Here is a 15,197-nt window from a genome sequence, read left to right as displayed (position 1 = left end):
CTAAGCTTAGACTTAAGACGATTTGTATTTCTACTTTCCTATCCTTCTAATCAACATCACCTTGTGACTACCATACAATAAAAGCTCTAACTAGAAAACCAGAAGCTTCTTCCATTTACTAGTCTGGGAGATAAATTAAGGGAAAGGTTAAGTAGGGGAGATTTATGATCTAATATCCAATTTTTTTCTCACAAATGTCTTCTTAAACCAAGGAATTAACCTGCCCCTCCATTCTCCAAGTCTATTCCAGTAAAACACAAGCTCTAGCAGAACCTATCAAACCGGAAATACAAATTGTGGGTCCTGAAACAGACTGTCAAGTGAGGTCAGCTAAGAGAGCAGAAGCTCATCACCAGGTTGTCTACCAGGTAACTATATTTTGGTGGTGGTGGTGGTGGTGATGCTGCTCCAGTGAGGCCAGAGATGGGGACACAGTGATTTAAGAAACCATCAATTAAAGGTGTAGGAGAGTTCCATTCTCCCTAGGGAAATAAGTACCTATGTATGATTAATTCTTATCTCTTTTCAATCACTGAGCAATAATGCAAAGAGTGCCATTTTATATTTCTTTTTTCATTTTATCATAAGATAAGTCCAACTCTTTAATTTTACATATAAGGACACTGAGACCCAGAAAGGTCAAATGATTTGGCTATGGTCATACAAGTAATAAGTAGCAGACAGGATTTGAACTCTTCTGACTTCAGATTAAGGATTTTCCACTGTATGCTCCTATCAATATTTTGTAACTAAATTAATATTCATGCTTTTTTTAAAAATGTAGTTTACTTTTCACTCCCAAGCCAAGATCTTTAATCAATTAAAGAACTGAAAAAATCTTATTACAGAGGAAAGTGGGGTCAGCCAATGAGGTCTATACAGGAAAACCTATCAACAATGCAAACATTAAATCACAGGCCAGCAGAAGGCAATGAACAAGAGATTGATAAACTATGGATGTAATACACATACTCACCAAAATCAAAGTACTCATTTTATAAAAGTGTGAATTATTTTTGAAAACTTACAGTACTAGTCTGCCCAGAACGAGGAGAACATCTTCACATTCAGTAGTTAAATATGGCCGAGCACTGGCAAAGCTCTGGATTGAGAGTCGATATACTTCCAGAAGGCACGCCATGTGTTCTGATGTATTCCTGTTGCCTGCATACTGCAGCAATGTCTGTAAGACCAAGGTCAAATTAAAAAAAATTTTTAATGACATTGACATACTTTGACTCATCCAAATACACCATTCCCACTTTTTATTCACAGTCTTAGCTTGTTTCTTTTTTGTATTTTCTTCATCACCTGAGCCTGTTTTCTATTCTAACTTAAGGAGTGAAGAGTAAGCTATCAAACCCCAGGGAAAGCACTTTGGGCTTGACCACATTCTAATATTAAGAGTCCCAGTGCTTGTTTACACGTGTGACACTGGAATAATCCTTTAGAATGAGCTCTGCTCATCTTTTTGACTACCCTATTCCTGGCAGTAGAAAAGTAGCATGAGGGGAAGCTAGGTGCCACAGTAGATAGAGCACTGGCCCTGGATGCAGGAGGACCCGAGTTCAAATCTGCCCTTAGACACTTAACACTTACTAGCTGTGTGACCCTGGGCAAATTACTTAACCCCAATTGCCCCGCCCCACCCCCCAAAAAAAGAAAAGAAGAAAAGAAAAGTAGCATGGGGGTAGTAGATGAAGAGCTGGTCTTGGAACTTAGGAAGACCTAAGTCCCAGCCCTGTGGCAGCCTCTTACACAGACTGGTTCTGTGACCCAGGCATTTCCTCAAACAAGGAGTTCTGGATACAATGACAAGTCTAGTTCCTCCTCCTATCCTCGGTCAATAGCATTTAATTGTGAAATATTGTCACTTCCAACTCTGCACCCTCTCTGATGTCCAGGTCCTTATTGCAACTTGCCTAGACTATTACAAGAGGATCTCCTAACTTGCCTAATCCTGCTCTACTCCATCCTTCAATACTTCTACCAGACTAATATTCTTTTTAAATAACATCTTATTTTGTTTTTTTCAAATTATATGTAAAGATAGTTTCAACTTTCATTTTCTTAAGATTTTGAATTCCAACTTTTTCTCCCTCCTTTTCTTCCCTCCCCCTCCTGAAGCCAGCAAGCAATCTGATATAGGTTATCCAGTACAATCATGTTAAATCATGTTAAACATATTTCCACATTACAAATAATATTCTTGTAGCACAGATTTAACCACATCACTCCTGGCTCAAAGCCCTTTCAAATGGCTTCTGTGTCACATAATAAAATTTAATAATAATGTTAGCTAGTATTTGTATGGCACTTTAAGATTTGCAAAGCATATTCCTTGCTGTTTCTGTTCCTCCATCGAACTTAGAAATTTTCCCGACATAACACAACAACCCTGAGAGGTAAGGGCTATTATTAGCCTAATTTTTCAGTTCATACAACTGGTATGAGGCTGGATCTCAACTCAGGTCAAACTGACTCCAAGTTCAGTGCCCAATTCTTTACACCCCTAAAATGCCTAGTTTGAGTCCAGTTCTAACTCCTGAAAGTTCAGGACAGAGCATTGGGGAACACTCAAGGTTGGTGTCAGCAAAGGATACTGAGAAAAAGAGTCATAAGATAGGTAGGAGTTATGAAAACCTAGAGACTAGAGCATTAAGGGAAAAGAAGGTGAACCACAGTGTCAAAGGTTACAGAGAGGTTAAAAAAAGGATAAGGACTAAGAAAATGTCAGTAGATTTAGCAATTATGAGATCATTGGTAATTTTGGAGAGAGCACCCTTGGTTGAATGACAAGACCAGAAGTCAGACTGCAGAGTTAAGAGTGAGAGAAGGGGGCAGCTAGGTGGCGTGGTGGATAGAGCACCGGCCCTGGAGTCAGGAGTACCTGAGTTCAAATGGCCTCAGACACTTAACACTTACTAGCTGTGTGACCCTGGGCAAGTCACTTAACCCCAATTGCCTCACTTAAAAAAAAAAAAAGAACACAGTATCAGATAAAAGAAATCTTAGAACATAGAATATTACATGAACCACTAGATTTAGAATGAGAAGGGAAATTAATAGTCATCTCATCCAAGAGCCTGGGATACTGCATGGGCTGTATATATTGCTCAAGTGTGGGAATGCTCATATCCCTTCAATTCTCTATTCTTTTATGGTAATCCCCATAATTCTTGTATTCTCAATTCATGTTTTTAAGAACTTTCATTGTATTAAATTTGATCATTGACAACACTATGCTAAAGTTTAGTAAAAAAAATCCAGCAACTGAAATAGTTAAAGAAGAGAATCCAGCTTTCCAGTCCAGAATCCAGAGCCCAGTTTTCCAGACCAGAATCTAGCTTCCTCCTGATGACATCTTACCACTCCAAGAAGACAAGAGAACTGAGAAAAGACTTCCAAAGACTTAATTATTTTTTACTGTTCTAGGAACACCTGTTCCTAGAAGAAACAAAGGGGGGAATGTGATGAAATAATGGGATTTAGCAGATACTCAAGGACCCACCTGGAGAGTAATCTAGACTGATTGAATCAAGTGAGAGTGATTGACTGCTGATTAGCCTACTTCAAGTTAACTGGATTGTAATCACACCTAGCTAGCCCTTAAGAAGGTATTGTTCTCAGAAGCTAGACTGTGAACTCAACTTGAGAACACCTTCAAAGCCAATGGATTTGGATGATGCCAACCAATCAGCTTGAAGCAGTGTATAAGGACCGCCTCTGTTCCAGACCTATAAAAAGCTTCCACAATCAGCTTGCTGGAGAGTTCCTGATTAAAGCAGGCTCATGGAGGAGGACTTGAGGAAGAACTCAACTAGGCTGGAACTCTAGGCTAGAGTAGTAGCCTTTTTTGTTAATTTTCTTAACTCCTTGTGAATATCTGTATGCTTTAATAAATGTTTAATGCCCAAAGACTGGTGGCTGAATCTTCTAATTTAAGGCGATCACACAATATAGATTTTAAACATCACAGTTTAAAAAGAGTGAGAGGAAAAGAAATGGAAGCACTTATAAGCAACCTTCTGAAGAAATTTAGCCACAAAAGGGAGAAGAGATATAGGATAACAGCTAACAGGGGTGGATGGATCAAGCAAGGGTTTTTTTTGAAGGGAAACATGGGTATGTATGGAGGCAGCAGGGAAATAGAAGGCAAGGAGAGACAAGATTAGTCAGAAAGTAGGGATCGCAGTCACTGAAGTTCTAGGTATAGATGACTAGGTAGGAGGTAGTGTTTAGAGGGGAAAATAATGCATTCCATTTTGGACAAGCTGGGTTTAAGATGTCTATATATTAGGACACAGACATAACCTCAAGTTCACATCATGAGCAAGTTCCTTGCCTGGACCATCAGTTTCATCAGTTTTCCTAGCACGCTGTTAAAACCTCTATCAGATGCCTCAAGCACACACTTCCCCCCATCCCTTCCAGCTTTCCATCTTCACACTATTGCTTGAAGCCTGGGGTTGGCTCCACTGTGAGACTTATTCGAAAAGCTCTTTTATTTCATATAATCAAAATTTCCTGTGGTCTTCTTACTTCCTTTTCCCCTATCCACTGCTGTGAAATGCATTTTCATACTTGCTCCTCCAATGTTCATAGCGTGACCTTTTTAAAAATCTAGGCCAACTGTTTTAGGGGGTCCCAAATAGTTTTTGATAATACTTTGAGATATGGTCCTACTGCTCTCCCGTCCTACTTTTAATTTCCCATATTTTATGCTTGTTTTCCTCACATAAATTTTATTTTTCTCTCTCTAAAGTAATACACTGGCAGTTTGATTTGTATAGAACTGAACATACCAAGTAGCATTGTCAGTTTTTATTATATATTGGCATGGTGCAACCATCAGCAACTAATGTCTCTCCACTTGTTTAAGTCAGTCTTTTTTCTTTCTGTAAAGAGTGTTCTGTAGTTGGATCACATACGTCTTGTGAGTTAGCAGGTTTTAAATATTTTATACATTCCGTAGATGTTTTGAATAGAATTTCCTAATCTCTTCCTGCTGAATTTTGTTGCTCTTTCTGTCTCTACACACACACACACACACACACACACACACACACACACACACACACAGAGATATAGATATATAGAAAAGCATGTTGTGCATGTTGACTTTCCATCCTGATACTTTAAGTTATTGTTCAATTAATTTTAGTTAATTCTAGGGTACTCAAGAGATGGTTATGTTATACGCAAAAAGCAATAATTTCTTATTTACCTATGCTTACTACTTTCTTGTCAATGCTATAGCTAGCATTTCTAGTGCTACGTCAAATAATATTGAAGAGACATATTTTACTCTTATACTGAAAAATCTCCATTACACATTTACCATGCTGATGAAAAGCTTATTCCTAGGCTTTTAGCTTTTTCTCTCCACCCCACCCCACAACAGACACAGGTATATTTAGTTAAAAAAAATTTCTGACTCCATGTAATCATACACCTTTGATTGCTCCTGTTTGTGTGTTAATATTCAGGATTATTTTCTTTTTTCTGCTTCCTTTAGATCTCAAGACCATATGTGTATCATAGAAGGAATTTAGCAAGGTTACATACACCCTTAATAATTTTTGCAAATAGTTTATGTAATATTAAAATTAATTGTTCTTTGAAGATTTGATAGACTAAACTGGTTCTGGGTTTTTTCCTTTAGTAGTTCATTTATAACTTGTTCAATTTCTTTTTTGAGACTGGGATGCTTAAATTCTCTTTCTTGTTATATTAATCTGGGCATTTTATATTTGTCGCTGTTTTATTTACATTTTCAATTTCCTTGGCATGTAATTGGGCAAATAGTTATAATTTCCTTTATTTCTTCTGTTTGATACTAACTAATCATGGAGTCAAACTACCATCCTCTCCCATTTTTCATTATTGCTAACACTCACCACGGATTTATTTATAAATATTTCAGGATGCTATCTTATCCTGACACAGAGAAAACAGGCTGTACTATCTTTTGCTATTACCCAGGATTCACCTTCTATTAAATGGATCTAATCCCTCAAAGGAATGAATACATTTTTTAACACATTATATGTGTTGTGACTTATATACAAACCTGCAATTTCACTAATGTAGGGAACTCTTGGTAAGGAAACACTATCAATTTCAGAACAGGAATTTTCTGCAACTTGTAGTCTTAGAAACTGCCGTGTATTAAGTGAGAAGGCAAAGTGAAGTAGAGGAAAGAAAATGGACTGTCCAATCAGAAGACCTGGGTTAATGTTTCACCTTTATATCTGAAAAACTGATGTTATTCCTTAAAAAAAAAAACTAATTTGCATCATATATTGGTGAAAATAAAATTTTTCCCTTCCAGAGGTAGTTTGTTGTAGTGGAAAACATGACATATTTGGAATAAGATGTTGAATCCTACACTCTGCCACTTACTACCAGTATGAACTTGGCAAGAGACTTAACTTTTCTAGGAATGAATTTCCTCATCTGTAAAACAAGGGCATAGTACGAGTCTCTGAGTCCTCCTAGCTATACACCCAATGCCATTTTTATAAAAGGACATTAGTGAGTAAGTGATACATATCACTATTTTAATGCTATCAACACTATTCCATGAGACCTGGCTGCAATGACCAAACAACTTCTTTTTCCAACATTTATATATCCAAGATGAATAATTTCAAATTATTAACAAGTAACCACAGGAAAGAACTTTCCAAATCACTAATAAAAAAAATGCAAATCAACACAACCCTGTGGTTTACCACCTCATATTCTGCAAATTGGCAAAGACGACAAAAGGTGTGAAGAGTCAATGGAGTAGTTGTGGATAACAGATGACACTGCTTTCCAAAGTAGTTATATTGATGCACAATCTGGAATGCATTTTGTTCCTAATTCTCTGCCTCCCTTTAGCCCCCCCCCCCAATCCACTGAAAAGGCAAACAATGATATCAAACATGAAATTATTTAAAATAAAATTCCATACTAGCCATGTTGGGAAGAAAAGAAAAAGTGGAAGGAAGGAAGGAAAAAAAAAGAAATAAGGAAAATGAATTATACATCAATCTACACTCAGTTCATCAGCTCTCTTGCTGGAGGTGGATAGTATTTTTCATAATGAATCCTTCAGAACTGTCTTAGTTACTCTGATGAATACATTGATCTAAGTCACAGTTGATCACCCTTACATTATTGATGTTACTGTTTACAATGTTTTCCTGTTCTGGTGGCTTCACTTTGCATCAGTAGTTTTGCATCTTGAGGTTTTTCTGAAATCATCCTGCTTGTCATTTCTCATAGCACAATAGTACTCTATCACAACCATACACCATGTCTTGTTCATCCATTCCTCAATTGATGAACATCGCCTCAATGTCCAATTCTTTGCCACCACAATAAGAACTATATAGCAGCACTTTATCACAAAAGAGATGCCCAACAATTGGGCAATTGCTAAACAAACTGTGGTACCTGAATATAATGGATTATTACTATGCTGTAAGAGTGTGATGAATACAGAGGGACTCATGGAAACATCTACATGATGCAGAATAAATTGAGTAGAGCAAAGAAAAAAATATACACAATGACTACAACAATGTAAAAGGAAAGAAACACACACACAAAAAAAATCAAAAGTGAATGTTGCAGAAGTATAAAGAACCAACATGGTCTCAAGAGATGAGCAGGCAACCAGCACTGCAGAGGTGAGAGGTCCACACATGTTATATATCGCCTATTTCCCCCACTTTTCAAATTACTGATCAATTAAGCTGATTCCCCCACCCACCCACCAACCTTTTTCTTTTTGCTATTAAAAAAATACTACTTGTGAGTTCCGGGGGCAGAGCCAAGATGGCTAAGAGAAGCCAGGAAGCTGCCTGAGCTTTCCCATGTTTCCCTCAAAAACAACATTAAATCAAGCCTCTAAACAGATTCTGAAGCTACAGAACCTACAAAAAAGACAGACACACACAATCTTCCTACTTGAGGTAATTTAGAAGACTTCAGGAAAGGTCTGTCTCACCTGGGTGAAAGGGGAGGGCAGTTCAGCACTGCTCATCTCAGCACGGCTGCAACTCAGCACAGCTGGGAGTGGGGCAGCTGAGAGCAGTAAGAAGCTTGCAACAGTGATGCCTGTGCCCCTGGAGCAGACTTCAACTTTAGATGTTTAAAAATAGGCTACAACATAAGCAAGAAACAAAAAAGGACCCTTACCATTAACAGCTTCTACGATGAAAGGGAAGACCAAAACTCAAACTCAGATGAGTGACAGAATGCCTACAAGTAAATACTCAAGTGGTAAGATGATCTTTGTCTTAAGATGAAAAAGCCTTCTCTGAAGAGCTCAAAAAGGGGTTTTAAAAACCAAATGAGAGAGGTAGAAGAAAAAATGAGAGAAATGAGAGTTATGCTGGAAGAAGCACAAAAATTGACTGAGGAAAACAATTCCTTAAAAAATACAATTGGACAGGGGCAGCTAGGTGGCACACACCAGCCCTGGAGTCAGGAGGACCTGAGTTCAAATGGCCTCAGACCCTTAACACTTACTAGCTGTGTGACCCTGGGCAAGTCACTTAACCCCAACTGCCTCACGAAAAAACAAAAAAACAAAAAAAACCCCAAACTGCCCTGAAATTGTAGAATCAGAGGATAAAAATCATCATTGAAAGAATCCACCGATCACCTTCTGAAAAAGACCCCAAAAGGAAAACTTCAAGCCAAACTCCAGAATTATCAGGTGAAGGAGAAAATACTCCAAGCAGCCAGAAAGAAACCATTTAAATATCATGGAGTCACAGTCAAGATTGCACAGGACCTGGCAGCTTCAACATTCAAGGATGGCTGGTCTTAGAATATGATATTCAGGAAGGCAAAGGAACTTGGATTACAACCCATACTACCCATTACTACCCAGCAAAACTGATCATTCTCTTTCAGGGGAAAAGATGGACATTCAATGAAACAGGGGAGGAAAAGAAAAAAAAGACCAGAACTGAACAGAAAATTTGATCTCCAAATACAAGACTCAAGGTAAACAAAGGCAGGGAGACAAGGTTTGTTCAATGGAGTTGAACTGCTTACATCCCTATGAGGGAGGATAATACTTCTAATTATTGGGATCTGTATGTCTATTAGGGTATTGTTATTAAATTGACTTTGATGTGATGATATAAAGAAACTTAAGGGGCAGAATAAAAGAAGACTAGGGGGAGGAGAGGAAGGGGGAGGTGGTATGGGGTTAATTACATCATATGAAGAAGAGGCACAAAAAGAACCCATTTACAATACAGGGAAAGAAGGGAGGGGGTGAGCATTGTTTCAACCTTACCCTCATCAGATTTGGTTCATTCAGGGAGGGAATAAAATACACTCCCATTTGTATAAAGGAACTTAGCTTACTCTTTAAGGAAACAAAAGGGGAAGGGGGAAACGGTGGTATTGATAGAAGAGAGGGCAGAAGTGGGAGGGGAAGGAGCAAGAAAAGGGAGGGCAGGTTGAGGGAGGCAGTGGTCAGAAGCAAAACACTGGTCAAGAGTAATAAGGTGAAAGAAGGGGAAAAAAAGAGTACAAAAGGGAAAAAGAAGATAAAGGGAAATAAATGGAAGTGGATTACCATACTGTTTCTACTTTTGGACTGTTTTCCCCCCTTCTTTTTTGAGGTTTGTCTCTTGTGCTGATTCTTCTTTCAGAAGATGACTAATGTAGAATATGCTTAATGTAATTGTACATATACAACCTATATCAGACTGCTTTCCATCTTGGGGAGGGAGGGAAAGGAGGGTGAGAGAAAAATTTGGAACTAAAAACCTGTGAAAACAAATGTTGAAAACTATCCTTATATGTAACTGGAAAACAATAATACTTTTAAAAAAATACTACTTGTTATATGGGAAAGCTCTCTAGGAGTAGTAGGAAGAAACCTATTGAAAAAAATTGTGGTGGTTAAAAAAAACCAACCAAAAGGCATCAATAAGAACATTTTAAACTAGAGATTTGCTCAAGGTTATAAAAGTGTACTTTTTTGGGGATCTGTATGTCTGTATAAGAAATTAAATGGAGATTTTGAGGGAGTTTTGTGGAAGCCACAAAAGTTTAGAAACTCAGAAATGCACAAAATATGTATAGCTTTGTATAGTATCAACCAAAATTTTACAATAATGTATGGTAAACACCCCAAAACCGAACAAAAAAATCCAGACTTTTCTGGGATGGAGGGGACAAAAAATTTATTCAGATTTTCCAGATTGCAGGAGGGCACCACACCCTGAAGCCCCCACCTCCCCCCATGTGGAAGGGGATCACTGTAATTGAGATACTCTGTCGTGTAACCCCGAACCAATTGCCTGATTTTCCATCTCAATATTTTCCTAGCTCTTCCCATTTATGTGTGGTATAGCAGAAAATGTCCATAAAATTTTCTGTGGTTCTATATTATCCTCACTAATCTCATCATCAGCGTGGGTTGTTAGGAAACTGTATCATGGTCTTAATTAAGTTTTCTTACTTAACATACTCATGTATTTTGTTTTGGCAAAGTAGATAACTTCCCAAGAGACTAAGTAACCCACACTACAAAGTACCATTCCCCAAGCACAAGAATGCAAAATTGCCTAATGATGTGACGATGATGTCCTCCACTTTTCTCATTACGACTTTACAAAAAAGTAAGGTTTCTATAACTTACTATGGTGACAAGGGGATGAGTTAAAGAATTTTTTAAAAATGACTCCAAGTTATAAACCTGGATGACTTCATAAAGAATGCCCCCACAATCACTCCCTAATCTTCACTGACCCCTACCTACTAGTTCCTTATTAACTACAAAATATCCACATCTTGTTCAACCTTAAAAAATAAACCTAACCCAAATACCATATTGTCCTCCCGTTTTCAAACAAATTCTTAGAAAACACTTTCTACAATTATTGCTTTTATTTCTCCTCATTCCTCATCCCTTTGTAATCTGCTTCCTTCACTCAGTTGAAGCTGTTCTCTCTACACTTATCAATCTCTTAAATTCTCATCTTTCTTGGCCTCCCAGCAACAACAAACACTGCAAAACAACCAATCTGCATAGTCTCCTCTCTGGACTTCCTTGACACTCCTCTCTGGGGTTTCCTCTTAATGGTTTCTTTTCGGTTTCCCTTGCTGAATCATCATCCCTAAACCATACCTCCCTTTAACTACCTATGGCTCAATCAAAGGCCTTCTTCTGTCTATATATTCTCTGTGACCTCATCAGCTCCTATGGGTTTCAATTATGATCTTTATGCTAAAATGACTCCCATATCTACATATCTCACCAACTCTTAAGTTCCAGACCTGCACCAACTGCTTGCTGCCCCTTAGATATTTTGAGCTGGACGCTCTGTAGGCATCTCTAATTCAATGTGTCTAAAACAGAACTCGTTATCTTTTGTTTAAGATTTTTTTGGTTATATGAGTTCTGAGCTGTTTCCCTCCTTCCCAAGCCCATACTAGAAATCAACATTTGATGTTGGTAACATATGTGAAACCATACAACACACAGTTCCACACAGTAGTTCTTTCTCTCAAGATGGATGGCATTTCCCTACATGATTCCTTTGTAGTTGGATTTGAATATTCATATAACTCAGAATAGCTTAGTAATTCACATTTACTCTTCAAACAGTATTGCTATTACTGTATACAATGTTCTCTTGGTTCTGGCTCATTTCACTTCATTATTTCATGCAAGTCCTTCCATGTTTTTCTAAAATCAACCTGTTCAACATGATAGCACAGCAGTAATTCTACCACAATAGTATACAATTTATTTAGCCATATCCCCTCAATTTCCAGTTCCTCTACACCACAAAGAGTACTTATTTTAGAACATAAAGTCTTTTCCTTTCCCCTTGACCTCCTTGGAAAACAGACCTAATAGTGGTATTGCTGGGTCAAAGGGTATACACAGTTTTATAACTCTTTGGGTATACTTCCAGATTGCTTTCCAAAAATCGCTGAATCAGTTCAGTTTCACCAACAGTGTTTTAGTGTCCCAATTGTTCCCATCCAATATTTGTCATTTTCCATCAGATTAGCTAAAATAATAAGTGTGAAAGGGTATCTTTAAATTTGCATTTCTCTAATTAAAATGATCGAGCTTTTTTATATAGCTATATATATAACTCTGAATTCTTCATCCATCATTTATCAATTGGAGAATGGCTTATATTCTTATAAAAGTTCTCTGTGGTAGATCAATGGAATAGGCTAGGCTTGGGAAATGCAGTAGTAAATGACACTAGTAATGCAGTGTTTGATAAACCCAAAGACTCCAGCTTCTGGGATAGGAACTCAGTATTTGACAAAAACTGCTGGGAAAACTGGAAGATAGTATGGCAGAAATTAGGCATAGACCAACATCTGACACCTTATACTAAAATAAGGTCAAAATGGATACATGATTTAGACATAAGAGGTGATAACATAGGTAAATTAGGAGAGAAAGGAATAGTCTACCTATCAGATCTTTGGAAAGCAAAACAGTTTATGACCAAACAAGAGATAGAGTATATTATAAAGTGCAAAATGGATGATTTTGATTATATTAAATTAAAAAATTTTTGTACAAACAGAAGCAATGCGTCCAAAATTAGAAGGGAGGCAGAAAGCTGGGAAACAATTTTTGAGGCCAGTATTTCTGATAAAGGCCTCATCTCTAAAATATATAGGGTTATAAATCAAATTTATAAGAATCCAAGTCATTCCCCAATTGAGAAATGGTCAAAGGATATGAACAGGCAGTTTTCTGATGAAGAAACCAAAGCTATCTATTCCCATATGAAAAAATGCTCTAAATCTCTAATGATTAGAGAGATGCAAATTAAAACAACTCTGAGGTACCACCTGACACCTATCAGATTGACTAAAATGACAAAAAAGGAAGATAATAAATGTTGGAGAGGCTGTGGGAAAATTGGAACACTAATGCATTGTTGGTGGAGCTGTGAGCTGATCCAACCATTCTGGAGAGCAATTTGGAATTATGCCCAAAGGGCGATAAAGCTGTGCATACCCTTTGACCCAGCAATTCCACTTTTAGGTCTTTTGCCCAAAGAAATCATGGAAGAGGGAAAGGGACCTACATGTACAAAAATATTTATAGCTGCTCTTTACGTGGTAGCAAGGAATTGGAAGTTGAGGGGGTGCCCATCAATTGGGGAATGGCTGGACAAGTTGTGGTATGTGAATACAATGGAATACTATTGTGCTGTAAGAAATGATGAGCAGGAAGAGTTCAGAGAAACCTGGAGGGTCTTACGTGAGCTGATGATGAGTGAGATGAGCAGAACCAGAAGAACATTGTACACAGTATCATCAACATTGAGTGTTGATCTACTGTGATGGACTATATTCTTCTCACCAATGCAATGGTACAGAAGAGTTCCAGGGAACTCATGATAGAAGAGGATCTCCAAATCCAAGAAAAAAAAAAAAGAACTGTGGAGTATAGATGCTGAATGAACCATACTATTTCTTTTGTTTTTGGTGCTGTTGTTTTTCTATTTTAAGGTTTTTCATCATTGCTCTGATTTTTTCTCTTATAACAGGACTAATGCAAAAATAGGATTAATGTTATTATGTGTATATATATATATATATATGTGTGTGTGTGTGTGTGTATATGTCTATAGATATATAGATATAACCTATATCAGATTACCTGCTGTCTAGGAGAGGGGGGAAGGAGGAGAGGGAGGGAGAAAAATCTGAAATTGTAAAGCTTGTATAAACAAAAGTTGAGAACTATCTTTACATGTAACGGAAAAAATAAAATACCTTATATGTAAAAAAAAAAAAGTTCTCTGTATATTTGAGATGAGGACTTTAAGAAACTATAAAATTTTTCCACAATTTTCTTCTTTCCTTCTAACATTGGCCACATTGATTTTATTATTTGTATAAACCCTTTTTAATTCAATGTAATCAAAATTATTCATTTTATACATCACATTGCTCTGTTTTACTCATAAATTCTCCTACCTATAAATCTGATTCCACGTTCTTTCATTATCATTTCCCCAAATCCAGCTATTCAACTATCTTCCAAGCTTCCCTATTTCTGTTGAGGGCCTTTTTCCAGCCTTCCAATTAGCAATCTTTATGTCACTTTTGACTCCTCACTCCTGCTCACTGCAAATATCCAATCAATTAACAAATCTTTTTAATTCTTTACAACATTTCAAACATCTGTATCCTCTCCACTGAGTCACTACTCTGGTTCAGGCCCTCATCAACTCTGCCTGAACAATTTTATTAATTTCTTAATCAGCCCCCTTGTCTCAGATCTCTCCCTGACTAGTATATATCCCCCACATATCTGCCAAATATTTTTCCTACCACAAGTCAGACTCTGTCAGACCATGAGTAGGGAGATTCCAATTCCAGTGTCCTCTGATCATTTTTAAGTTCAATTAAAAACTTTTCTGTTTGGCATTTAAATTCCCTGAAAAGTATTCAGGATGTCTTCCCCCTGTGGTCTTCTGTACATCCAAGGCAACTTCCTTTTCCCCTTGGTGAATTCCTCTTGGGGCCTCTATTTTAGGGAGATGTCCAGGCTAACCAATCTTCATTCCCCTTTTGGTCCTGCTTCAAATTTTCAGAATCTGTCACCATGCTTCAGCTGCCCTCTCATCCTGAAATTTAGGATTAGCCTTGACGCCTTGGGTCTGACTCTCTGGACTTTGACACCATGCCCTCTCCCATTTACTGCACCCCCTCCCTTTTTCTGGCTTATATTTGTAACCCCAGGACTTAGCACAGTGCCTGGCACCAAGTAAACACTTAACAGATATTTGTTGCCTTGTTTTGCCTTCACCATCTTGGTTCCTACCTTTCCAAGCTTTATTTCCCATCATTTTGCTCCTTGCTGCTATATGGTCCAGTCAAATTGGTCTCACCCCTCTTCACAAGGGACACACCGATTTCAATCTCTGTGCATTCTGCTTCTCAGAATCTTAAAGTCCTTCAAGATTTAGCTCAAGAATGATTTTTGGCATGAAGTCATTCCTAATTCCCATATTTGGGAGTGGTTCTCCTCAACAGAATGTAAGCCTCCTTGAGGGCAGGAACTATTTCACTTTTGTCTATAAAGGGCCAGGTCCTTTCCCACAACAATACTCTCCCCACCATTTTTTTTTCCTACTAATTCTACTAGTGTTGCTCAAGGAAGGGAGACAATTCAGGAAGAA

At 37.7% G+C, this 15,197-nt stretch overlaps 1 protein-coding gene across 1 annotated transcript in view; it reads right to left on the bottom strand.

The window, feature by feature from the left end:
• RLF (RLF zinc finger) overlaps positions 1-15,197 on the bottom strand; it is a 111,175-nt gene that overhangs the window by 63,298 nt on the left and 32,680 nt on the right. The window contains exon 2 of the mRNA XM_043997161.1: positions 1,029-1,183. Within this exon, the coding sequence (XP_043853096.1) occupies positions 1,029-1,183 (155 nt within the window). The remainder of the gene's footprint in view (positions 1-1,028; positions 1,184-15,197) is intronic.

This window comes from Dromiciops gliroides, chromosome 3 (assembly GCF_019393635.1).
Source record: "Dromiciops gliroides isolate mDroGli1 chromosome 3, mDroGli1.pri, whole genome shotgun sequence".
Lineage (NCBI taxonomy): Eukaryota > Metazoa > Chordata > Mammalia > Microbiotheria > Microbiotheriidae > Dromiciops > Dromiciops gliroides.
Note: the sequence above shows the minus strand (reverse complement) of the source record. Positions and strands in the feature narration are given on the sequence as shown.